The sequence below is a fragment of the Branchiostoma belcheri genome, unplaced genomic scaffold (assembly GCF_001625305.1).
Source record: "Branchiostoma belcheri isolate BF01 breed outbred unplaced genomic scaffold, Haploidv18h27 scaffold260, whole genome shotgun sequence".
NCBI lineage: Eukaryota > Metazoa > Chordata > Leptocardii > Amphioxiformes > Branchiostomatidae > Branchiostoma > Branchiostoma belcheri.
Window position 1 is genome coordinate 107,524 of NW_017803866.1, and position 26,120 is coordinate 133,643.

Sequence of the window (26,120 nt, forward strand, 5' to 3'; positions counted from 1 at the left end):
AAGTTAAGGAAAAACAAGTTTGGCAAATCTTGAAAAACAATTACAATATCTTGTATATGACTTGGGTATGACTTCTGCCAAGTAGGATATGTACATCTAGGTGAGGAATCGCAGAAACCTGGATCGGCCCAATATATAATACATGTAGGAGACCGACTTCGGCAGCAGTTACTAGTCCGTTAGCTTGGGCTGTCAGTACCGGACATTGCAGAGAAACTCCAAAAAGTTTGTTTTTTTGCCCAAGCAGGGAAAAGTAGAACATTGGATTCCTTCTGCAGAGTACGTTACGTATATAATAGTACTGGTCATAAATCGATATTTTTGAGAAAAAAAAATGCAGTGCCCTTTAGTCATACTTGTCAGAACAGTTACGTTCTACATGTAGTTCTGTCTGTCTGGCCATGGAGCAGTGGTATTGCCAAGCACTGGGTTTCATGCACGTTGACATCACATCTAGGGAGGTGTTTGCACTGACAGAACATACATGGAGACAACCACGTCATAGAGCCATTACAGCAGAACGGTTGGTCACTGGAGTGAGAAAGGAAAGGTCTTTCTTTAATCTTCGCAGATCATAAAAGCTTGTGCAATTCGGGGATAGAGCCACTTTCAATCTAGACCACGCATCCTACACACAACACCTACCTACATACCAAATATCATTAAAATCCATCCGAAGATTCAAAAGTTATGCTGGCCGCAAATGTCGGGAAACACACACACACACACACACACACACACACACACACACACACACACACACACACACACACACACACACACACACACACACACACAGACAGACACACACACACACAGACACGCCAAAACAATACCTCCATTTTACATGGAGATAAATATGCTGATACCATTGAAGGTTGGAACACTGCCAGATCTGTTTTTTTTTAATCTGCACGTACTAACGATGGTGCCGACCACCTGCTTAATGTGCTACCATACATTAACTTGCAGGCGATCTTACCTTGGCATGTTGGAACAGGGTTACTCCACGTTCCGTCAGCTTGACAGGTAAGAGTAGCAACGCCGTTCAGTGTGTAACCCGAGTCACAGGTGAAGGTGACCCCGTTCGGGTAGGAGACCGCTCCGGTAGGACTCACCGCTCCGTTAGCCGGTGCCGCCCGGGCTGGACACTGGACCGCTGCAATGGGAAGTAAGGAAAAAAAACAACATTGAAGAAGCTTGATGTAAAATCACAACATCTTGTGTATGAGTTCTGCTAAGTACGATATGTAAATCAATGAGAGAAATTGCAATTGATATCGCTATACAGAAACCTGGACTGGTCTATATATACTAAGTAATAGGTAGAAGACCCATCCGGCAGGTGTCACCACTCCGTTATAAGCTGGCTCCGTTAACTCCGTCCGTACCTGACATTGGACCGCAGCAATGGAAAGTAAGGAAAAACAAAGTTGACGAAGCTTGATATAAAATCACAACATTAGGTATGACTTACGCCAAGTACATCTACAGTATGTGAGGGATCGATATTTCGAAACAGAAAACTGAAACGGCCTGTGTACTAAATACAGGTTAGAAAACGCTTCGGCAGAGAACACTGCTCCTAACATTGGATGGCTGCAATGAAAAATACAAAGAAATTTGTTTTTTTACAAAGCAGGGAATAGTACAATACATTGCATTCATTCCTTCTGCAGGGTAGGGTATGTACATACTGATCATAAATTGATATTTGTTGCCACCAATTGCAAACTATACCCTTTAGTCACACCGGTACATGTCAGAACAGTTGCGTTCTACATGTAGTTCTGTCAGCCTGGTCACATCTATGGAGGTGTTTGCAGCTACAGAACACACATTAAGGCAACCATGTAATAGAGCCATTAGAGCAGAGCAGTTGGTCTCTACACTGAGGGAGGAAAGGTTTTTGTCTTTGTTCTGCCTGTACAATTCGGGGATAGGGTCACTTTTAAGCAATACCACGCAGCCGATGAATAAAATTCTAATACCATTGAAACTTGGGACGCTTCCCGACCTGTTACTTTAACTTCAAGTTAGTAAGTAAGTTCTACTGGTAGTGCCTACCGCCTATTAAATGTGGTAGCATATATCAACTTGCTGGCGATTTTACCTTGACACGTTGGAACAGGATTACTCCACGTTGTGTCCGCTTGGCACGTCGGAGTAGCAACGCCGTTCAGTGTGTATCCCGAGTTACAGGTGAAGGTGACCCCGTTCGGGTAGGAGACCGCCCCGGTAGGACTCACCCTTCCGTTAGCCGGGGCCGCCCGAGCCGGACATTGGGCCACTGCAAGGGAAGTAAGGGAAAAAAAAGAAAGCTTGGCAAAACTTGAAATAAAACCACAATATCTTGGGTATTACTTCTGCTAAGTAGGATATGTACGAGGAAACGATATTTCTATACAGAAACCGGGACCGGTCCTTTACACCAGATACAGGTATTAGACTGCTTCGGTAGAAGTCATCGCTCCGTTTAATAGCTGGAGCCGTTATTGCCAGACATCGCTGCAATGGAAAGTACAAAAAGGATTTTTTTTGTGAAAGCAGGTAGTGGCGCATTGCATTTCTTCTGCGGGGAATGAACATACGGATGGTTAAATGATATTTGTGGACAAAAATGTGCAAACCACGCCCTTATAATCAAATCATACCAGTACATCAGTAAATCATACAGAACTGTTGCATTCTAGGTACATTCAGTTCTACCAGCCTGGCCATGGAGCAGTGGTAATGCCAAGCACCGTGTATCACGTTGACACCACATCTATCTAGAGAGGTGTTTGCACCGAAAGAACATACATGGAGACAACCATATGATAGAGGCATTACAGCAGAACAGTTGGTCACTGGACTGAGGAAGGAATGGTCTTTGTATTTGTTCTGCCTGTACAATTCGGGGATAGGGGCACTTTTAAGCGAGACCACGCAGCCGATACAAAATATGCACAGCCGGATACCAAAGAAAGTTGGGCACTTACGGACCTGTTATTTTAAGTTAGGCCATGTTGATTTGATTATATGGATGGCATCCACGCGCACATGAATTCTCGTCTGTTTCTAAAAAGTTTTCGACCATACTGTAAATCGTACAAAGTAGCTGCAATATGAGAAAATATATGCCGTAAGTTAAAAAAAATATTGGAAAACGACACTCATGTCGCAGAATGCCAAAATCCATTCTAAAGGACAAGGATTATTATTATGGTCTATTACTCATCATGCTAATCAAATATCAGTCTGTGTGTCATTTGTTCAACATTTATGACCACCTAGATTTTATAATATAGGCATTTTTGCCAACCTTTTTTTTTATTCACAGTTATTATTATTGCATCAGTTTTGGACTTCCCAGAGGATGTTATTCATATAATCAAATCAACATGGCCTTAGCATGTTCCATGTACGACCACCTACTAAATGTGCTAGCGTATATCGACTCGCAGGTGGTCTTACCTTGGCATGTTGGAACAGGACTACTCCAAGATCTGTCAGCTTGGCATGTCGGAGTAGCAGCGCCGTCCAGTGTGTATCCCGAGTTACAGGTGAAGGTGACCCCGTTCGGGTAGGAGACCGGACCGGTAGGACTCACCGCTCCGTTAGCTGGGGCCGTCCGAGCCGGACATTGGACCGCTACAATAGAAAGGCAAAAACAACACTCTCTGTTAAATCTTGATAAAAAGAATCACAATATCTTGTGTATGAGAAGGATATCTACATATAGGTGAGAACTATTTCTTTGCAGAAACCCGCACAGCCAGGTCTATATACTAAAATATATGTATATACTATATATTGAACGGCAGCCGTTAGTAGACGTCTGTTTGGTTATAACATTTGAACGTTGCAAGTGGCCCACCTTCTCATGTCCTCACTGATATAGTGCGGACGTGTGAAACTTGATTTTACTAGCTATAGTATATAGAACATGCTTGTAACTATATGCGTCACATTACCTGTGCATGTGTGGACAGGATTACTCCAAGACCCATCAGCTCGACACGTCGAACTTGTAGCACCGGCCAGTGTGTATCCCGTGTTACAGGTGAAGGTGACCCCGTTCGGGTAGGAGACAGCTCCGGTAGGACTCACCGCTCCGTTAGCTGGGGCCGTCAGTGCAGTGCATTGGACCGCTGCAATGGGAAGTACAAACAGAAAAAAATGGGCAAAGTAGAGAATCGAATCACAATGTATTCGTTCTGTAGAGTAGGCCATGTACATCTTAGTTTCAAATCGACACTTGTTGACAAAATCTGCAAGCCATATGTCACACTAGTACATGCTAGAACAGTTGGATTGTACATGTAGTTCTGTCAGCCTGGTCATGGAGCAGCCAGCACCGTGTAGCACATTGTCACTACATCTATGGAAGTGTTTGTACCTACAGAATATACATGTCCTAGTGTCATTACAGCTAAGAAAAATTCGTCACTGAACTGAGGAAGGAAAGGTCTTTGTTCTGCCTGTACACTTTCGGGATAGGACCATTTTCAAGCTAGACCACGCAGCCGATACAAAATATGCTCCGTCTGATGACACTGAAAGTTGGGACACTTCCGGACCTGTTATTCTAACTCGGCATGTATGACCACCTACTAAATGTGCTAGCATATATTAAATCGCAGTTGATGTTACCTTGGCATGTTGGAATAGGATTACTCCACGTTCCGTCAGCTTGGCACGTCGGAGTAGCAGCGCCGTTCAGTGTGTATCCCGGGTTACAGGTGAAGGTGACCCCGTTCGGGTAGGAGACCGCTCCGGTAGGACTCACCGCTCCGTTAGCTGGGGCCGCCCGAGCCGGACATTGGGCCGCTGCAAAGGGAAGTAAGGAAAAAAAGAAGCTTGGTAAAGCTTGAAATAAAACCACAATATAATGGGTATGACTTCTGCTAAGTAGAATATGTACATCTAGGCGATCAAGGAAAGGATATTTCTATACAGAAACCTGGACCGGCCCTTTATACCAGATACAGGTATGAGACCGCTCCGGCAAAAGTCATCGCTCCGTTAGCTGGAGCCGTTATTGCCAGACATTGGATCGCTGCAATTGAAGGTACAAACGGATTTTTTTTAAAGGATTTTTGTCAAAGCAGGAAGTTAGAAGAAAAGAAGCTTGGTAAAGCCTGATGTAAAATCACAATAAACGTTGAAAGTGCCCTGCCATTTTGATCATGTTCTCACTGATATAGTGCGGGTGTGTAAAACTTGATTTTGCTAGAAGGTGCTTGTACACATTACCTGTGCATGTATGGACAGGATTACTCCAAGACCCATCAGATCGGCACGTCGAACTTGTAGCACCGACCAGTGTGTATCCCGAGTTACAGGTGAAGGTGACCCCGTTTGGGTAGGAGACCGCTCCGGTAGGACTCACAAATCCGTTAGCTGGGGCCGTCAGAGCAGGGCATTGGACCGCTGCAATGGAAAGTACAGAAAGAAACAATTTGGGCAAAACAGAAAAGAAAATCACAATGCATTCCTTCTGCAGGGCTTGTACATCTTAGTTATAAAGCGACGCTTGTTGACAAAATCTTAATTCACACCAGTTGCATTGTACATATAACGTTAGTTTCTGTTGGCCCTGTCATGTAGCAATAACATTGCCAAACATCTTGTGTCACTTGTCACTACATCTAGGTAGGTGTTTGCATTTGCAGAGCATACATGAATACAGTCATGTCTGCGTTACATTTGACGGAGGTTGCGTTAGCGGCGCGATACTGGTGCGCCGTCGTCGCGATAACGTCGCGACGATATCGCGATGATACCGCGTTACGGTAACGCAGTTTGTATGGCCGGAGCCTCATAGGTAGCTCCGCGTCACCCGCGTTATTTCTCGAGTGATCGGTCGCGTTATCCATTCATATGCACGGGGGGCGTCATGAGTTGATTAGTGCCCCGCCTACACAGCGTGTCGAAGTAACCAATTATTTTCAGCTATTCCCGTGTTTTCGGTACTGAAATAAGCATATTCATACCTGATTTTTTTTGTAGGTTTTACTGACGTTTGTCAAAATCAAGACGTTTAATGTTACAGATAAGATAAGGTAGGATAAGAGAACTTTGAAAACGTAAGTTTTAGAGCACACTAGGACGTGTGCCCCGATCAGCGAAGCCACGCGGACCGACCGGGAAAATTCGGTAGCGGAATACACATTTGCTTACGGGGAGGAAAGGCAACAGGCATTTTGTTTTCAAAACTCGAATGCGAAATATAAGTATTGAACAAACATCTCATGAATAATTGCATCCACAGAATCAAAACAAAAGTTTCGAATGTTGAGTCAAATCAGAAGTATTGAGGAATGGACATGTAATGACGATAATTAAAGTCAAAATTCACATAAATCTCGCGATAGACACTGCGCGCGGCGGCGCAAGCCTGTCAAAATTGATTGATGAACTCCGACCCAAACGCCGACAGGGCGGTCGGAGTTTCAGATCAAAGGCGGCACAACCTAGCCCGGCACTTTACTTATCCTAATATTGTCCTTGGCTACACTCACTTTTTCGGTAAAAATACGTCTAACCAAGGTCCTTTGTTGCTGTAAATTTTACCGACAGCGTCACGCTGAAGGGTATATGAAAACGATCCCAGCAAAAGACAGGGCTTTTATTTTTTCCAAGATTGACGCCACTGACGTATGTGGAAAATGATTTTGGCAAAAAAAGATGACAATTTATATACCGGGAACAAGCACATTATACCAGTACTATACCACCAGACCGTACTCGAATCACGCACCGGCGACATGTCCGGACATAAATGCTTGATACACGTGTATCTTATCTTATCCCTGACTGTATATTTGCATTACCTTGAGTTACTAGAGTCGTTTGTGTCGCTTTACTGTTGCAATCGTAAATAATGCTTTGCTGGAATTTTTGCAGAAAAAATAGCTCGCTTCAAATGCTATCTTATTGAAATCTCGAGTAAGCGCATATTATTTGAAAATAGTCTGACTTGTTTCTTTGTTTGGTGAGCAAAGAAGAGCCACGTGATTTTTTCGACGTTCGGTAAATCAGATCTCCATGTGAACCAGTAAAATCATGTGTAAAACGTTTAACTAGTCTTCTAAATTTTAACCACAGATGTCTGTTGTTGTTACCATTATGGTCTACTAAAGTGCAACACTTTAGAAAATCCGTAATTTATGCAGTATTGTTATGCACGGTGAAGCACGTCGGCACATTGTTTGCTAATTAGCGGGATTAATCCCAAAGGGCGGCCGTCGAAGCCCGACCCGGGCCGGGAGCTTGGCAGATCAGCGCAGCCCGCCTGCCAGCCCCGCACCGCCGGCGGTATAATGGGTCAAAGGTCATTGAAGTACGTTTCAAAACGACGTTTCGGAACGTAGACATGCTGGAGCATGCTTTGGTACTTTTTCTACCATTTCTGAAAGCAGCGCTTCATACCGGCCATATTTACTTGAAACTGGATATGATTACATACCCATCGCCCTTTTTCCTGAGTCAGATCGTCTCCGTGAGTTAAAGTAGTTGTACTGTTGTACTCAGTTTCTCAACCATGTCCCTGGAAGCCTGGACAAACTTTCGCGCCAAAGATAGGTCTGGATTTTTGGTTTTGTATGTGCCGTCCAATACCCTCTGTATTACTAGTAACTGAAAACAACACTACGATGGCCATCAAATTAATTTCTATTACACCAAGGACATAATGTCCTTGATTACACTATTTTTGTGTGTGTACCCTGTCCAGTGTATTATATTGCCGATCCATGAAGGTCGTTGGTTACATCAATTTCAACAGCTTTGTAACAATTTTTGGCTAGCAATGTGCTGCATAGTAATTGGAAAAAAGGTGCCTAAGCTTAATTTCGTTCCCCGCATCCGTTTGTTAGGACTAGGGCTAAATCATTAGGAAATTTAGCATGATGCGGCGGCTGGAGACGTAAAAAATATATATTTCGTATAAATATTTTAATTATTTCCGTGACATTTTTTTCAGGTTCATCCTCTTTGTGATCGAGTTACGAGACTGTGCTGTGCGCAACATTTGCTGACTTTGCAGGATTAACAGGATTACTTTCATTTTTTCTCATTTGTTCAATGTTGACGTTCGGTTGTTGACTAGCAAGTTTTTTTTCCGTTTGGTTTGACGTTCGGTTGTTGACTAGATTTTTTATTTCGTTTTGACGTTAGTTTGTTGACACCGATTTGTTATGTATTTGTTACGTTTTTGTATTATCTATTCCATATAAGTTTTTACTAACGAAACTTTACTACTAGTAACTGGCTTTCACACAACTAACAATTTCATAACATTGAAGCTTAAAATGAAACGATGTTAACGATATTCTTAAGTATGATACATACAAGAAACGAAAAAAGCTATACATAGGACACGTCGGACAAATGAACTAGAAGATTGTAAACTGGTCACTGCTGAACCTGACCCCACGTGGAAGCGCCCCAGAGGTCGTCCCAGAAGGCGCTGGGAGGATCTGCCCTTCGACTTCCTGAGGAGAGTGGGCGTCACCAAGGACTCCTGGAGAGTCCTCGCTGCTGATAGAAGCCTCTGGAGACAGCTGTCTACGGCCGCCATGCTTCTACCCTGAAGCCCGCGGAGGATTGATTGATTGATTGATTGATTGATTGTAAAAAAAGTTTTTAAATATCTATCAAACGGTACACATTGTACTAGAAGTGATTCATGTATGTGATCTTTACAAAAAAATCCTTACACGTAACCCATACTTTTATTTTCACTGCTTAATTTAAACTTATCTGCATCCGTTACTACCTTTCGGAATTTCCACCTCAAATATACTACATGTATTAGTAGCCTAGTACATGTGAAAATGCCAGCAGACCGGACTGGGAATAACTTTGGGGGCTTCTCACGTCTTCTTCGTTTTGCGATATTCATTTCAGGTGTGAAGTTCCAATATCACGTTGAAGTGCCAATTACCTTGCCAATTTGCATAATGCTTGGACCTTTGTTTTGGTTTCGGTCTGAAAATTAACGACAGTATTCTTGACCAAAGAGGGTTAAATACGACAGCTATCCAGATGGTTATGCCGCCCCCATATATTTTAACATTTTGAAACATTTCGTAGCCGAATTCACCGAACACTAACCGACCAAGCCAACCTACACATATAAAGCATGATTGCGGGGAGTTCGGGAATTCGTGAATGTGTGACAGGGGCTCTACAGCTCACCCGTAGCCTATAATATCACACTAGAATCCTGAAAATCTTGTGTTGTAACCTTCACCTTGTTCCATCCTCATGCCAGAGGTCCGAGACTTGCTGACGATGACTCGCGACGTTACAAGTTTTTCTACTTCCAACTGTCCATAACGTTGAAAAAAAAACTCGCAAGCAATTGCAACAACTTCCCCATGCGGGACCGTTCGGCTAAGATGTACACCACACCACACCAGCTCCCTTTCAGCGGTCTCTCTCTCTCTCGGACGCCATGAACCAACGTTTTACAAGTCAACAGTTGCCTATGATGACATACTTGAATCCTACATATTATGCCATATTACAGAAAACTTTTCAAGGGATTAAGACGTTGTCGGCTTTAGAAAACAACACGGAACTACAATTTCTGCAAAAAAAGGTCAACAGGCGTGCTCATGCCATGTAATGAAACCTGCTCCATCAGTATTTCAGTTCGGTCGTCAATTTCAAGTACCTTTATATACAAGTCATCCTTTCCCTATAATATACTTGTATGCTACTTACCATGCCATATTACAGAAAGCGTTTTCAGGGGCATAAGGTGTTCTCGGTTTTGGAAAACAACACGAAACCATCAATTTTCATATAAGGCAGGACGTCAATGGACGTTTTCATGCGCTGTGAATGAAACCCGCGCTGTCCATATTTCGGTTCGGACGCCATATACCAAAGTTTTACAAGTCAACAGTTACCTATGATGACATACTAAAATCCTATATATGCATATGCATATTACAGAAATACTTTTCACGGACGTTAGGCGTTTTCGGTTTTAGAAAACAACACGGAACTAAAATTTCAGCAAAAAAAGGTCAACAGGCGTCCTCATGCCATGTATGAAACCAGCGCTGTCAACATTTCGGTTCGGTCGTCAATTTCAAGCACATTACAAGTCATCCTTTGCCTATAATATACTAACTAGTAATTGTTTGCTACTTACCATGCCATACTACAGACAGCCTTTTCAAGGGCATAAGGTGTTTTGGAGAACAACACGGAACTATTTTGTTTTCAAAAAGGCTGTTCAATAGGCGTATTCATACGATACAGCCGTCAATATTTCAGTTCGGACATCATTTACAAGCACATCACAAGTCACCCGTTGTCTATAATAATATACTAACTTCCTACTTACCATGTCATATTACAGAAAGCTCCGTAAGGCCCTAAGGCGTTGTCGGTTTGAGAAAACAGCACGGAACTTTCATTTTTACAAAAAAGGCTATTCAACACGTTTTCGTACGCGTTCCATGAAACCCACGCTGGCAATATTTTTGTTCCGATGTTCGGATTTTATTTCCAAACAGTCTATAACTTCAGCCAACTTTATTATGCACGAATTTCGTATAGCTTTTCATGCTACAACAATTCCAATTTTCTATCAATGTGTCTTTAACTTCAGAAAAATACACGGAACCATCAACTTTCCAATGCGAGACCATTTATCCTACAAAACTGTTAGGCGCGCGTATTCATTCCGTTCGCATTGCGGGATATACATGTAAAGCTTCCTATTTCTAGTCTTTTCTTTTCAAATCCTCCACACACCATCCGTTTAACAACGATTTACTAGAATGCTATATATCTTGTCATGCTAGACCAAGGTTTTTGAGGGGTCCACAGTGTTCTCAGCTTAAGAAAACAACACGAAACCATCAATTTTCAAACAAAAGGCAGGTCAATGGATGTTTTCATGCTGTGAATGAAACCCGCACTGTCAATATTCCGGTTCGACATCATTTACAGACGCATTACCAGTCACACGTTGTCTATCATTATATACGACAACACCATGCCATATTACAGAATGCTTCTTTCGAGGGTCTGAGGAACCGCTGTTCCTGCCTTTAGAAATCAACACGGAACCATCACTTTTGCGAAGAAGAAATGTCGACGTCAACAGACGTCGACATTTTCAGTACGTGTTCTATAAACCAGAGCTGTCAATATTTTTCTTCTGGCTATATTTTCAAACGCTCTACAATACCCCCGTATTTTATCGTACTAGAATCATGTTTATCTTTCGATAGTAGAATATGTTTTTTGCTACTGCCAGCTGTATTCTTAACTTCAGAAAACACACGGACCCATCAACTTTCCAGTATGAGACCGTTCATTCAGGGAACGTGTTCCGGCCCATTGCCCTTTCCATTGCGCTGCATGCATGTGAATCTTCCTACTTCTAGTCTTTTTTAAAATCCTCCACACCATCCGTTTTAAACGATTTACTAGAGTACTATTATTGCCATATCAAAGAAGGCTTCTTGAAAAGTCCTAAAATGGTCTCGGTTTAATAAAACAACACGGAACTATTGAAATGTCTATTGAAGACGAACGTTTCCTTACGTGTTCTACTAAACCCGCGCTGCGAATGCTTCAGTTTGGACGGAAATTTTAAACGCTTTGCAACTCACCCTTAGCGTGAAATATAAAACTAAAATTCTGTTTATCTATTGATGGTACAACAAGTTTTACATCCCCCTACAATGTTGTGAACTTTAGTAAGCAACACGAAACCATAAATTTTCCAATACGAGACCATTTGGAATACAAATCTATCAGGACGTCAATTCAACTGCGCTGCCAATCTTTTTATATAGACGTCATTTTTTTCCTCCACAAAATACTCTTTCTTTTCTTTCTATATACTAGGATGTTATATTTCTTGTATAACAATATGCATTTATAGGGATCTGTCGTGTTCTCAGTTTTCAAAAATGATACGGAACTCTCGATTTTCCGATGAAAGGCAATTCAATAGACGCTCCCATTGCATTGTATCAAATCTGCGTTATCATTATTTCAGATCGTACGTTATTTTCAAACGTTCTACAACTTACCCGCTGTCTGTAATGTTATACACTCTGACATATTACAGAAAGCTTTTCCAACAATCTTAAGTGTGACGGCTTTAGAAAACACCACGGAACTATTGATTTCCCAACAAACTACTGTTTAACGGCGTTTTCTTCACATGTTCATGTGTCAATATTTTTGTTTGAACATCAAACACCATACACCTCACCCTTAGCTGAAAATGTGATACAAGATTATACGTCGAACAAACGTGCGCCATATGTCTTGAACTGACATCTTTTGCCAAGTTGGACAACCTTCCAGCAGACAAAGTCACACTACCGGTATAATGTAGTTAGACCATCGTTTACTTTAGTGATCGTCCTTTTGGTATTGTCTATGGTGAGTAAACAGTTACCATATTCCTCAATATCTTATCGTCCCGTTGCAAATCTTTAAAAACATTTCCCAACAATTCCCTCGTTTTCTTTGATAAAATATAATAGCACTTACTCGTCAATCACATTAACTATGTACGTATCCTAAAATATCCATGAACTGATACATATTAGTATTAGCTTTAATGATATGAGCAAGGACATAATGTCCTTGATATGAGTTATTAGTTGTACGAAATCAGTTAGTAAAGTGTGGTTAGAAAAAACTTCAATGGAATTGAGAAGACCAAAACGTAATAATAACATATCAAACTGAGTCAACAGACGTCAACAAACGAACGTCTAAACTGGGGAACTTCAATCTACTTCAAACGATAAAAAAACGTAGTCAACGACGTAACGTCAACACGAAAGAAAAAACTCTGTAGTCAACAACCAAACGTCAAAATAAAGCGGAAAACATGAAAGAAAAACACCGAACGTAAAAACGAAAGAAAAAGAACTTTCTAGTCAACAAACGAAGTTCAACGTCAAAACCAAACGGAACTTTTTAGTCAATAACCGAACGTCAAAACTAAAGAAAAAACTTGAATGTAATCCTGTTGATGCTGCAAAGTCCGCACGTGTTTCACGCAGCATAGTCTCGTAACTCAATCAAAGACTAGAGGATGAACCTGAAAACACATCAAAAGAACATTTAAATATTGCAAAAAAGAGAAGTATTTTGTCAGGGGCGGGACTGATACAGCTTCGCCATTTCGTTTATTGACTGAACTGTTGGGTTATTTAGAGATTGGATCGTGAAATTTGGCGCTTTCATTTGCAAAATAGTTAATTAACAACATCGTAGTGGCACGGATGGGCGAATGGATTAGTGTTTATTTCACACCTTTTGTTCATTGTTGGCTGAATAGCCTATTATCTGTTTCGTTTACAATACACATTATGCGACCTTATCCCAGAAATGCTTAGCCCATTCAACGAAGAAAAGTCACGTGTAGAAAAATGTCGCTGAAACTCACAATCAAGGAGTCATATGACAAGTAACGTTACCCGCCATCTTATAAATATGTACGCAGAGCCGCTGCAACTCCGCGCCGTCATATTTTGTCAAAAGAAAGGAATGCATTGAATATGCGTGTACAGCGTGAAATCTCAGCATGCATAGCAGAAATACAGACGATCTGGTCAGATTCATGATACAGCTCTGGATTCTTTATCTGCGTGATGTTGTGAATCCACCAGCGTGAGAATTTCTGGTGAAACGAGTTTGCTACATTCAAACTGGCCGCCGCCGCCTTTGATCTAGGTTGTGTCGGGCGGGCGTCATCAATCAATGTTGACAGGTCTGTCGCGCCAAGCTGTCTGACCCTAAGGAGAAAAGATCTCCTGTGTTACACCAGAGAGGTTCCTTCTAACTACATGGTTACATACACGAATTCAAAATTTCAAAAAATTACTATGATCAAAAATTTTATTTTATTTCTTGTTTTCCAACAAGTTGTTGATTTTGTGCCAAGTGCAAGGGACTGCAGTCAATCATGTGATGTTTACCATTACCATAATCGTGATCTTTCCTCCCCTTAGAAAATTGCTGGTGAAGATCGGCAAATCTCGTGAGCATACCAAACACACTCATTCGCTGCCGACAAGCCGAAAAGAAACGAATGTAAAACAAAGATCATTTCGTCAGCCGAATACACACACAAACAGTTCTCTCCGCGCACTCTCTACAGACTGGTAGCGATTCGACAAAGTACCCCAGAGCTTACCGACGGTAAACAAGACAGCTCATTTACAAGATCCATTTCGCTGGCGGGATATATCCTAAGCTTTTGACAATTCAATTTTGGTTCAACCTGCTGAATTATGCGTTATATAAGTCTTTATGCGTTCTATGGTTTAAAAAAAATCATCGACAACATGCGCCGGCTCATTACGCTTTTGACTGCACAAGTAAGATTCCGGGCCGCCGGGGCAACACCAAATATTGTCTGACCTTGCGGTGTGGAAAACTAGCGGAGGAGGAGTTGCTATATTTTGTTTGCGACATGTTAGGGTGAAGTGTAGTTGAAATTATTGTTACTATATCTAACGTATTTTTGGGGCGTTACATGTTTAGACAGGCTGATGAATAACCTCATTGGAAATGCCTCAAACCATTTTTTTACATCCATGCTCAAACCAAGGACGTGCTCAAACTAATTCCTGCCATCCAATTCTAACGCTTATGCATGACTATGACCGCTAAAAGGAGGCCATAACACCCAGTATTGTTTCTAAATTTAAATGACAAAGTAGACAAACAAACATGAAACCCTATCCTGCTCATTATAGTTGCGTCAATAGCGCGATGGCGCACTCGGTAGCAGGTTAAATAACACTGTAACGCATTCGTGCGGCCGGGGGTCAATTGCCGCAAGTTGCGTTATCGCGTTGCGACAGCGTTGCCGCTGCGTTGCGTCAGCGTTATCGCTGCGTTGCGACAGCGTTGCGTTATCTAAGTCCGTCAAATGTAACGCAAACATGACTGTAGTTAGACTATGCCATGAGCTCGGGCCATTAAAGTGGAAAATGTGGTCACTGCAATGAGGAAAGAAAGCATTTCGTTATTTTTTTTCAACCCTCACAGCTCATGAATGTCACTCGAATGTGCAATTTTTGTAAAGAACCACTTTCAAGCTAGATCCCGCATCCGATACTGAATATGCCGATACCTTTAAAAGTTGGGACACTTCCGGACCTGTTATTTTAACTTGGCATGTATGACCACCTACTAAATTTAGCATATATCAACTTGCAGGACGCCTTACCTTGGCATGTTGGAACAGGACTACTCCACGTTCCGTCAGCTTGGCACGTCGGAGTAGCAGCGCCGTTCAGTGTGTAGCCCGAGTCACAGGTGAAGGTGACCACGGTCTGGTAGGAGACCGCTCCGGTAGGACTCACCGCTCCGTTAGCTGGGGCCGCCCGAGCCGGGCATTGGACCGCTACAACGTAAAGCAAAAACACTCTCTGTTAAACCTTAACATAAGATCAGCAGCGCCGGTCAGTAAGTATCTTTTGCTACAGGTGAAGGTTACCGCGGTCTCTTAGGTCATCACTGTGGTACTGAGCACCCCGTTATCAGGGCAGTCAAAGTCGGACATTGCCTGGCCAAAATGATTATTATATGTTGATCTATTTTGTACTGAAGGGGTACAAAATGACATATTTCTTTACATGCCAGTGTTTATAATCTTTTAAATACGTACATGTAAAGTTCACACAGTTTTCTCAGATCTGTATGTGCAGACATTCACCAGATAGTAATACAGACATGTATTACTATCTGGTGAATGTCTGCACGCTATAGACATTGCTAGCATATGTCAACTTGCAAGTCGTCTTACGTGGACATGTTGGAACAGTGTTACTCCATGTCATGTTGGCTTGACACATCGCGTTAACAGCGCCGGTCAGTACGTATCCCGGGTTACAGGTGAAGGTGACCACGGTCAGGTAGGAGGTCGCTGGGGTACTGAGAGCTCCGTTAGTTGGTGCCGTCAGCGCCGGACACTCAGCCGCTGCAATGGAAAGAAAGAAAGATAGGAACATTATTCTCTCTCATTTATTAATATAAAATCACAATATACTGTATGAAAGTTCATCTGAGTTGGTAAATTACATTATGAAAAGCTTAAACACGATGGTCAGATTTGGGCTAAAAGTCCCACTCCGCTACTATGGAGATCGAATCCCCCGAACCCGCGAATCTTGTTCGATATGACGTCATTCGAATAGAGCCGGCGTTCGATCTGGGGTTACCCGCGGTCATTTACAGTAAAGCCGCTACAACCGGCTACTTCAAGCCCTTTTTTACTTGGGAACCACGGAACAGGAAAAATCCACCTTTCCACAACTATGAACCGTTTTCAAAACATTACATCTATGCCGTGATTTTATTGTGGATATGTAACATGTAACGAAGCTACTGCCGTCATCCTGGGTGACCTTGAAGGTCAGAATTCTTGTTGACGCTGTTATAAAATCCAGGTCCCTATATCCAAGTGGCACAGCATGCGTGCAAACATGGTATTTTAACCATTCCCAAAAATCGCTCAAATTACCTCATTGAGGGCTTGTTTGGAAGAGGAACGATTTCCGCAGATTTCTGTCTTAGGGATTTTTTAAATATGGCCGCGATTATGAATTATCGGTATTTAAAGTTAAAACACTGCGTTTTTAGCTCTTCTTTTGACCGTAAGTCGAGTTTTAGTTAAAAAATAAAAAAATCCTAAGACAGAAAGTTTAAATTTACTGTAATATTTCTAAAAATCAAAAAATCTAACCTTATTTTTAATTTTCGGGGCCTCTTAAAATCAGTTGTTTGGTTCTCGTGAACCCTTTATTGAAATCCGAAATTGATCTCATATGGAAGCAAATGTACACAAAGTGGAGCAAAGGCAGTGCAAGAATAACATTTGAGGTAAACAAAATCACTTATTACATTTTATTTTGACGAGTATTTTACTCTCCAATTACTTTTGTTTATTTTCAAATTTTACCCGTTGCCCCCGGGCCGGCCTGGGACTCCCGCACGGCCACGTTCGAACACGTTCTGTAACCCGATACCTCCCTAGTAATGCGACTTTTAGCCTAGCAACCGACCGCCGTGAAACTGTTCTCAAAATTTGACTCACCAGAAATTTTCGACTAATAGCTGAGGAAGACTGGGTGATTCAGTCGAAAATTTCTGGTGAGTCAAATTTTGAGTTGGAGAACAGATTAAATTGTTCATAACACAATATACTGTGTTTGCTTTGACCACTTGTGTATGCATGTGACTTCATTTTACTGTTTTTGTTTGGTTAAGTTCAAATAGATAAATGAAATTAAATAAATAGAAATAAATAAATACAAAAGTGTGCACAGGCAATCGTGGGGTGTGACAGTATTGAACGACAGGTACAGGACATCTATAGGGACTGGTATAGGCGTAGTACCCACCGTCACAGATCGCCTCCCTTATGGACACAGCACAGTAATAGGGCTTTCCTATGTTAATATATGGGAATTATGTTAAAACAAAGTGGTCAAAATTCATATACCTGAGACCTTGAAGAACATGCATTGGCAGGGTAGGCCCCCAACCTCTCAAGTCTCCATTCCCAAAAAATGAAAAAATCCTACGCACCTAAACCATGCGAGAATTCTACCCGAACATTGAGAAGTGACCCCTGACCTCTCTGGACGCTGATGACCGCATGTAAACCTTTATCTTCTTCAGCCAGCCAGACAACACAAAAATGGCTGCAAGTCTGTTTTTTTCACCAAAATGAAAATACTACAACCCTTACCTATAACATCCAAGTCCAAAACAACAACATTTCCCTAGAAAAAGATCTTTTTACACTCTACATTACATTGCTACCTCTAGAAGAACTGGGCCCTCTGTGCCTGCGCTATTACTGACCTTTGCCCTTATGGATGTGGGGTGCGAACTCACCATGATCCGCCAGTCGGGAAAACCCTGCTCGGATCTCCAGCAATAGTTTCTAGAGTACCTTGATGAATGTCGCTTTCCTCGCCAACGCCCACAACAAACACGGTGATGCCCATGTTGCCCATCTTTCGTAGTCATTCTAAACCAACTGTACAAGAGAAAGAAATGGAAAAGAGATAGTACCTACCGTTGCAAATGTTCCCTCCTATAGCTCTGGCTCGCACGCTCTCCGCAAGCTCACCATGGTCCGTCAGTCTGAACACCCTGCTCGGATCTCCAGCAATAGTCTCTAGAGTAGCTTGACTAATGTCGCTTTCCTCGCCAACGCCCACAACAAACACGGTGATGCCCATATCGCGTATCAGTTGAGCGGGAACGATGACGTCGTCCTCAGGTACATCGTCGGTTAATACCACCAAAAAGTCAAGAGTACTACTCCGCCGGCCGTTTACTTCGAGGAAGGAATTGTTGCGCACGTAATCGAGACCAAGTCCTGTGTAGGTACTGCCTCTGTCGTAGGGAATGTTGCCAATTTCTTCCAAGAGTTCAACTCTGGTGTAATTTTCGTTGAGCCTAACCCAAGTAACCTGCTTGTCGGCGTTGCTGAACGTCACAACACCGACCCTTGTGTCGTTTTCTCCCAGAGTAAAATAGTTGACTACATTCTGAAGAAACAGCTTTGCATCATCGAAACCGCTTGTCCTGAAACTCTCCGAGCTGTCTACAAGGAAGACTAAGTCTACTGGATGAGGGCACGTGGTGGCTGAAAAGAAAGAGGTACGATAGATTTGGACACAGTCAGCATCACACAAAATTTACACATTTCATGTACATGTAGGTCTAAGGTCTCTGAAGTCTGATTTACCTTTTGATTTTAGGACTGTGCAGCTTATAGACCGTGAACACGCAAAGGACGCCTTCGTCGAGGAGGCTCTGAAGTCACTATAGTGTGGGAGACTATGCAAAGTGACTGTCAGTTTAACTCCTTCTTTCACTGGATAGATGTTAATGATTTTAACAGGCAGATTACCATTAAGGAGACCAAGAAGTTGAAAAATCTGCATAATCAACTATGTTGAAAAATCAACATAGCCCCTTCTAACAATGCACGAAATCTTCGAAGGAGGATAACTCAAGAACGGGTTAACGGATTGATTTGTAGGTAGCTAAAGTGATGCTTGACATAATCAGATGACAGGTATGCAAATCAGGAGCCAATTTGTATAATAAATGAGGATATTCTATAAATCTGCTTCGTTCGATGATAGGACTATGAAACACATGTAACTGAGAACGAGATAAACACGAGGATATAGATTATGTAAATAAAGACGTAATTTGCATAATTAATGGTAAATTGTTATAATTTCATTGTAACTGATGAGAATTTCATACTTGCCACATTTGGAAGTTACGTGAAGGTAAACATCAATAAACATAATTTATTCATGACCTAATTTGCATAATTTAAAAGGAAGTGATATAAACACGCATCAATTATGAGAAAATGGTATAATTTGCATAATTCATGAGGAAGTGCTACAATAGCCTTTTTTTGTTAAGATAAGGCTGTTATTGGGTCGAGAATATAATCAAACTGATATAATACATGCAAATGAGGTTCTTATTTGCAAAATTAATTTTTAAGATTGTATAATTCGTCAACCGGAAGAGTTAGCATCATTTGGCGAAGGTATGAGATCGTGGAACTCTTGTTATCGATATACTTGATCACAGCACGAGCTTCTGTTGCGGCTATTTTGTGATTTTGCTCTCACCTGCATGTCTTTCACGGGGAGCCACGTGCTAATTAATTAATAGTTGCATTTCTGAGTGCAGTGATGTAAGACGTCATAGTATACAGCTATACCCCAGAATGGGAGCTTCACCTCTTTCTTCCACTTGAGGCCGAAAACTTTTTAAACAACCCTCGTACATGTAGGTCAATATTTCCCCTTTACACAATTTGGGGATCCCCTCTACACAATCAAGCGGTTTTGATATCTCATGATATAAACATGCATAAATAATGAGAAAATGATGTAATGCAGTAGTGGTGACTGCATGGCAAGAATTTCATACCTTGGCATTTGAAAGTTAAATGAAGGCGATCGTCATTAAATATAACTTACTCAAATCGAACCTTCTTTGCGTAATTTATGAGTAAATGTTATCATAGCCATCAATGGTATCAAAGGATATAAATACAAGTGAGGATCTTATTTCCATAATCAACGTGAAACATGCATAATTTGTCAGTCGTAAAGTTTAACATCATTTGACGAAGGCATGAGATCGTGGAACTCTAGTAGTTCTATCAATAGTTTTTAGATGATTTCTAATCAGCCTTTTCGCTACACATTAAGGTTATAAAATTATGAAGTATTGAGGCACCTACCTAATGCAGGTGGGATCGTCTGCGAAGCAGCTGTAAAAGGCAGATACATTTATCTGATTAAATTTCAATTCAATCAATTTAAATTTCAGAAATCAAAGGACAGATATTGCCATCTAAAAGGATATACCCGTTATCGTTTACTCCTATATTGACATGAATGAAAAGTCATCATTCCCTCTACGTACAGTCGAAGAAATGTAACAGTTACTGTAAATGTTAACGTCCCTAGCATATTTAGCAGTGTTTATTTTCGGGGTGGGCGATATGGTATGTTGTCTTCTCAATGTATTCAAGTTTTGTTTGATTCTAATTATTGTAAGTCGTCTTTCTAACCGATATTCAATTCTTTGGAACAACTTACCATCTCACCCGAAATCGGTCAGTACAATCTTAGGCCGTGTTTAAGTGAAGTCACCCAAGGCGCTTTACATGTGGTTTACCCCGAAGCCGGTTTCAAGTGGCTCCATCTGAACGCTCCGAAATCACATTGAAAGCGCCTCGATCCCAAGCCACTTCTAGAGGTGGTTTCGAATCGGTTTTCCAGCATCGCGATTTGCGTCTGAACGCAATGTGATTTCAATGTAACTTCGCCTGGTCATGGATTACTGGGTGATATCTCTTTATTTATATGCAATACCAACTTTTACGTGGCAGCAACTTGAAGAGAAGTAATGGTCAAATAATGTGTCCGTTCTAGGAGGAGCTTCGCCGCCTCTGTCGGGACCACGTCGGCATTCGGCGGAGATACGCTGGGAGGGGGGCATCAGCAAGCAGGCCGTTGACCTCTGACATTAATAACACGCCACTTTGCGTGTTATCATCAAACAGCAATAAATGTAGCTCAAGCGAATTGTGATCGGACACGGTATCATAGGAGTGTGTGGCACGTGGACCAGATGTAAGGAATGTGAGTTACCCGAATCGCGGTTTGGGTGACTTCACTTAAACACGGCCTTTCTCTTCAAACACAAGACTGCCTGCCAATTGTACATTGATATGCAAATTTCATTATTTCACTTATTATTTATTTGATTTATTTCACTTATTATTTATTTGATTGATGTGATTAATTTTAATTGATATTATTTGATGTATGCCTATTTTTGGCCAGCTTATTCTTATGTTACTTACATTCGTGCTTCTTTTAATTTGCTTGATTCTACATAAGTTTCTTTAGCGATTACTTAATGTTGTATTATATTGTAATTCTTTTATTGTGTTTGGGGACTTGCCCCCCCCCCCCGGGTGCATTGAAAACCGCCCTCCAGGGCGATATGTTCTCTGGTTAAATAAACAAATAAACAAACAAACAAACAAACAAGTCCTAACTTGGCCCTGTCCCCGTTTTCGCTAGACGGCGATCACTGATATGTGTGAACCTTGCCAATTAATTTTACGATTGGAATATGAAGCATAGTCTGTGTTTAAAGGGCAACAAAACGTGAAATAATGAGTTCTTTGTGATTTGTTGAGCGATCTGTCAAATTTCCAGATTTGAATATAAAAGACAACAAAACGCACAACACGTGAAATGATTAATAGTAGTTCTTTATAGAATTCGTATCGAATTGTATAGAATTCGTTGAGAGATCTGTCAAATTGTCCACAGCCTCTAGTGGAAAAGGGGCGCCTCATATGTATATCTTAATGATAGCTTTTTACACAATAGTACGTGGGATCTGCCCGAAAAAATATACATGTAACCTAAATCAAGGAGCTTGCCTAAAGCGACGGTCAAAACTCGACGTACGTGCTTCTGCGTGCTGTCTACGTGCAAAAACGTGGGCAAACGTAGGGCATCCGTGCGTGGTGAGTACCACCTCCGTACGGAATCCTACGGATTTGGGAGCACGCAGACACGCCGTAGAACTTTAAGTGCATGTAAAACTTTTTCTACGTGCGGTCTGCGGATTCACCACCCGTGCGTGCGAGTACGAGCGACGTGCGTGTCCCGTACGTGCCGTGCGGAAGAAGCACGTGTGAGTACGGCCTCCTTACGGTAAAGTTGCAATCGCACAGAGATCGTACGTTGTAAGCACGTACAACTCACTTACCACTTGCGCAACGTACAATCCACGCAACCGCTCACGGCCAGACGTAACGTGCAGACCACACTCTTACACCTTGCGCAACCGTGCGATTGACGTGCGAGTGACGTGCGTCGACGCCACTCCTTCCCTACGTTTTCAGAAAAAACGTAGCAGACGTAGCCTCCCAAAAAACGTACGGACAAAAAGCACGTACGGCGGGTTGTGACCGTCGCTTAAATGACTACATTTGTTGCTGCCTCCATAAATAAGGGCTATGCACAAAAGGGAGAGGCGAAATCTGGGATAATAGACGGCCGCACCCTATATATCAATGGACCTATACCATTATTACGTCACAGTTTGCTTACCGCAATGAATGACGGTCAATCGACGTTTATATTGTACAGGGGTGCGTAGCACGGTGTGTGTTTGTGTAGCGTTAGCCTAATATAAGGCTTTTAATACAGTACTACTTTCGTCTAATGTCACAACTAAATCACCCACGCGGCATGTAATGCTGTGTCAACAAAACTAGACGCAGCAAAAAATCAGACATTCCTTACTTTGAAAACTTTGAAATGATCTTTATTCTTTAACTGACCGTTCTAGAATGTTCTTGAGAACAGGTAAACAAACTGTGACGTAATAATGGTATAGGTCCATGGCCGCTCCCATGTCGTCCACACCTTAAAACATTCTTTACACACAGATGTATATTTTTCTTACAGACAAACGTCCACAAGCGTCGTAGGTCGTCGCACGATTGTGATGCCATAGAATTTTCAAGTAGGCTGTGACATGGCTCTAAGACAGACGTTGCCGTAACAAAAGAGTTGAGTTTTGCACGACACATGCACAACTATTCTAGGAATATCCACAGTTCGTACGACGATCGTACGGCGTTGGTTCTCATCAACATTTGATGACTTGCGTTGCTTTGGAGCACAATGCTCTGGGTACGAGTTCATTGGACAGTACCACTGTCAGTATACTGTGGGGGAGCTCTTGGAATCGCAGACATGATGACTGGTCGACGGCATTATTGGTTGTGGATGGGACCATTTTGAAATCAGCCTACGCTCTTATGATCTCTTGGATTACTTTTACGTCGCATAACAGTAATTAATTACGCTTTACGGAGAATAAAAACGACCAATTACACGTTACGGCTAATGTACTGATTACGAATCACGATGATTTTGGACGGCCGCCTACGGATTACGAAGGCTAAAACGGCCTGATTACGCCTTACGAAAAAAGGGTTGCAGGCCCTCCTAATTCGATGCTCTGCACAACGGACGACAAGTAAGCATAAGGTACAATGAACAAAGAGAGATTGAGGGCTCACTCACCTATGTACAAATTAGCCGCAAGAATGGCGCTGACGAGCCCTAGGGCGACCTTCATGTTGCACGTCAAAATCTATAGTCTGTTCGTCGGAAAAGTAGCCAACTTGCGTCGCACAACTTGAAACAGGGATATCCCTGGCTGGTCAGAAGAGGACTGTGTGCCGAGGAGAACTGTCGAAATATCGTCTGATACTCAGATAGTCGGTTTAAACGCGCTCCGGCTCTTGTATACGTTTGAACTACCTAACAGTGCTCCCGGCCTTTATTCAAGCGTGGACGAAATCGGTCGCACAACATTGAAACTCTGATCAGTTAGACACGGTGTGCCGAGCTGAGGCGTACTCTCTCAGCGGCCGACTGACGCTCAGAAGGAGCGCGCGTTGTGGACGCGCGTCGTCTCGTGTGCACGTCCGAACTGCCTGACGAGACAAGAAAACGACCCCGCAAACGTTGGATATAGGCGTAGGCGACACACCTTGATGTGACGTCGTTCATGAATGGGCGTCATCAGGGTCATCTACACATACATTTAGGGGGTGAAGATTTTATGTCACCATGCAATTATTGACTAGCCCATAGATCGCATCGCGTACAAAAGTCCACTATCTGATTGATAGAGAATAAAAGTTATGATATTTCACGAGAAAAAGTTTAAAAACATGCAATACGTTCTGTTTGTATCAATACACGAGATGCTGAGATGCTGAACCTAGATGACATAGACTGAGACATGCTCAGTGGTTAGACAAGGTAATTTTGCCGAACGAGGGTGCAAAAGGGGGCAACGTCAGTGTTCCAACCACGAATACTAGTATTCATTCTACAAAGTTTAACGTACCCAAATGCGTTGAAGGCCTACCTACACGCGTAGTGGCAACCCCTTTTGCAGCCTATAATCGGAACCCGGTCATCTTCAGGGTCATTGGTTTAACACAAGAAGAAAAACCGGACAAGGCAGTCATTGTAATTGGATGTTTCACATCACACTATCTACATGTATCTATGCACTGAACCAAAGTTTCAAGTTGCCTACAGGCTGATTGCTGGGGAACACACAAGTACGATACGTAAAAAGGTACAAAATGTCTGGTTCCTATACATTTATCTGGTTCCTACATGTGTGGTCATTGACTTACTTGTCCTAAATGAATTTTACCGGAACGTTTGAAAGCTCTGAAGAAGTTGTTGACTGTTCCATACTTGTATCGTACTTGTATAAATGTGCATGGACATAAACTAATCCATGTATACCATGGGATACATGTATATCTTTATCGAGGCTGACAGTTGATTAACTACTCCCCTCCAATTAAATGGGCCTCGACATATTTCTGTCTTATTATCTGTGAACATATGCCATCGACCTTTAATGTACACCAAGTCAAGTGGTTATTAATAGCACGCGCTAGCGATCACACCGGGTCTACGTACTGTAAACTTTGTAATGATCGCGGTGTTTTCATCTTCACGGTTTTCGTGGACACCTATACTGAATAAAAACTACTTGTCCATTGGTTTGCTACGTGAAATTAAGAAATTAACCCTCCGTGGAAACAAATGAATTTACAGTGACCTATTAAGTTGATAGGGACCAACCAGTACGAGTGTAGAGGGGGGTGGGGGGCTAGACTCATTTTGTTGGGTAAGATAAATAAAAACTATGTTGCAAGTTGGCAACAAAAAAAAAACTGCAACAACAACAAAGGAGAAACAGGATGAAACAGTGCGAGAACATTTCACCAGAAAAGAATATGCTCGGATATATATTTCCCTCATATTCCCCCGTTTGTCCTAGGTCAGTCCCCAAAAACCATAATGATTGTTCATCCAAGGTTTTTCATTCCACCATACAGTGTAATTTATGAGGCGTTCCTCTGTTGGTAAAAAAATCTCAGCAACAAATAATTGAAAAGCAACGTGTTTTTAGACCTAAGCTGCCTTATCATGGGCTTATCTGAATATCTTTTGTCAAGGAATGCACTTTATTGAATGTAACACAGAAGGTAACTACTAAAGAGTTCAAACTTGTTGAGTCATGTTCATTGTAGTGTGGATAATGGATAGTGCGCCAGGTACGATAATTGAGGACGAACTTTTGCCCTTCTGTACGGTTACACCCAAGTCTGCCAAATATGGGCACGAACGTTGATGTGACGTAACTGGGTAGTTGACAGGAAGGTGCAGCCATGACATAGCAAAAATGTGGGTTGCGTTGCAACGCCGAGTTTTTTCAGATTTTCTCCTTGGCTAGACATACATATATATATAGAATATAACACGGGGTATTCCGTATCGCCCGAGGTATCGGCCCGACCGGATCGCCCGACGGCCGCAGGCCGGAGGGCGATCCGACTCGCGGAAGGGCCGGGACCGAGGGCGATGCGGAATACACCGTGTTGTATTTTATTATGTCATGTTCATACCCACCCAAGAAAACGCGCCTTTCAATGC

General features: G+C 42.1%; 2 protein-coding genes across 2 annotated transcripts in view; both read right to left on the reverse strand.

Annotated features, from left to right (window-relative positions):
• LOC109472010 (CUB and sushi domain-containing protein 3-like) overlaps positions 1–15,329 on the reverse strand; it is a gene marked incomplete at its 5' end in the record, with an annotated part of 31,331 nt that extends 16,002 nt beyond the window's left edge. Inside the window, 3 exons of the mRNA XM_019771581.1 lie at positions 983–1,159; positions 4,636–4,812; positions 15,221–15,329. Of these exons, the coding sequence (XP_019627140.1) occupies positions 983–1,159; positions 4,636–4,812; positions 15,221–15,329 (463 nt within the window). The remainder of the gene's footprint in view (positions 1–982; positions 1,160–4,635; positions 4,813–15,220) is intronic.
• Positions 15,330–15,734: 405 nt separating this feature from the next.
• LOC109472011 (collagen alpha-1(XIV) chain-like) lies at positions 15,735–20,339 on the reverse strand. Its single transcript, XM_019771583.1, has 3 exons — positions 20,291–20,339; positions 18,080–18,655; positions 15,735–15,973 (listed from the first exon to the last, which is right to left on the reverse strand). Exons 1-3 carry the CDS (start codon positions 20,337–20,339, stop codon positions 15,735–15,737), a joined length of 864 nt encoding a protein of 287 aa, XP_019627142.1.
• Positions 20,340–26,120: the final 5,781 nt, after the last annotated feature.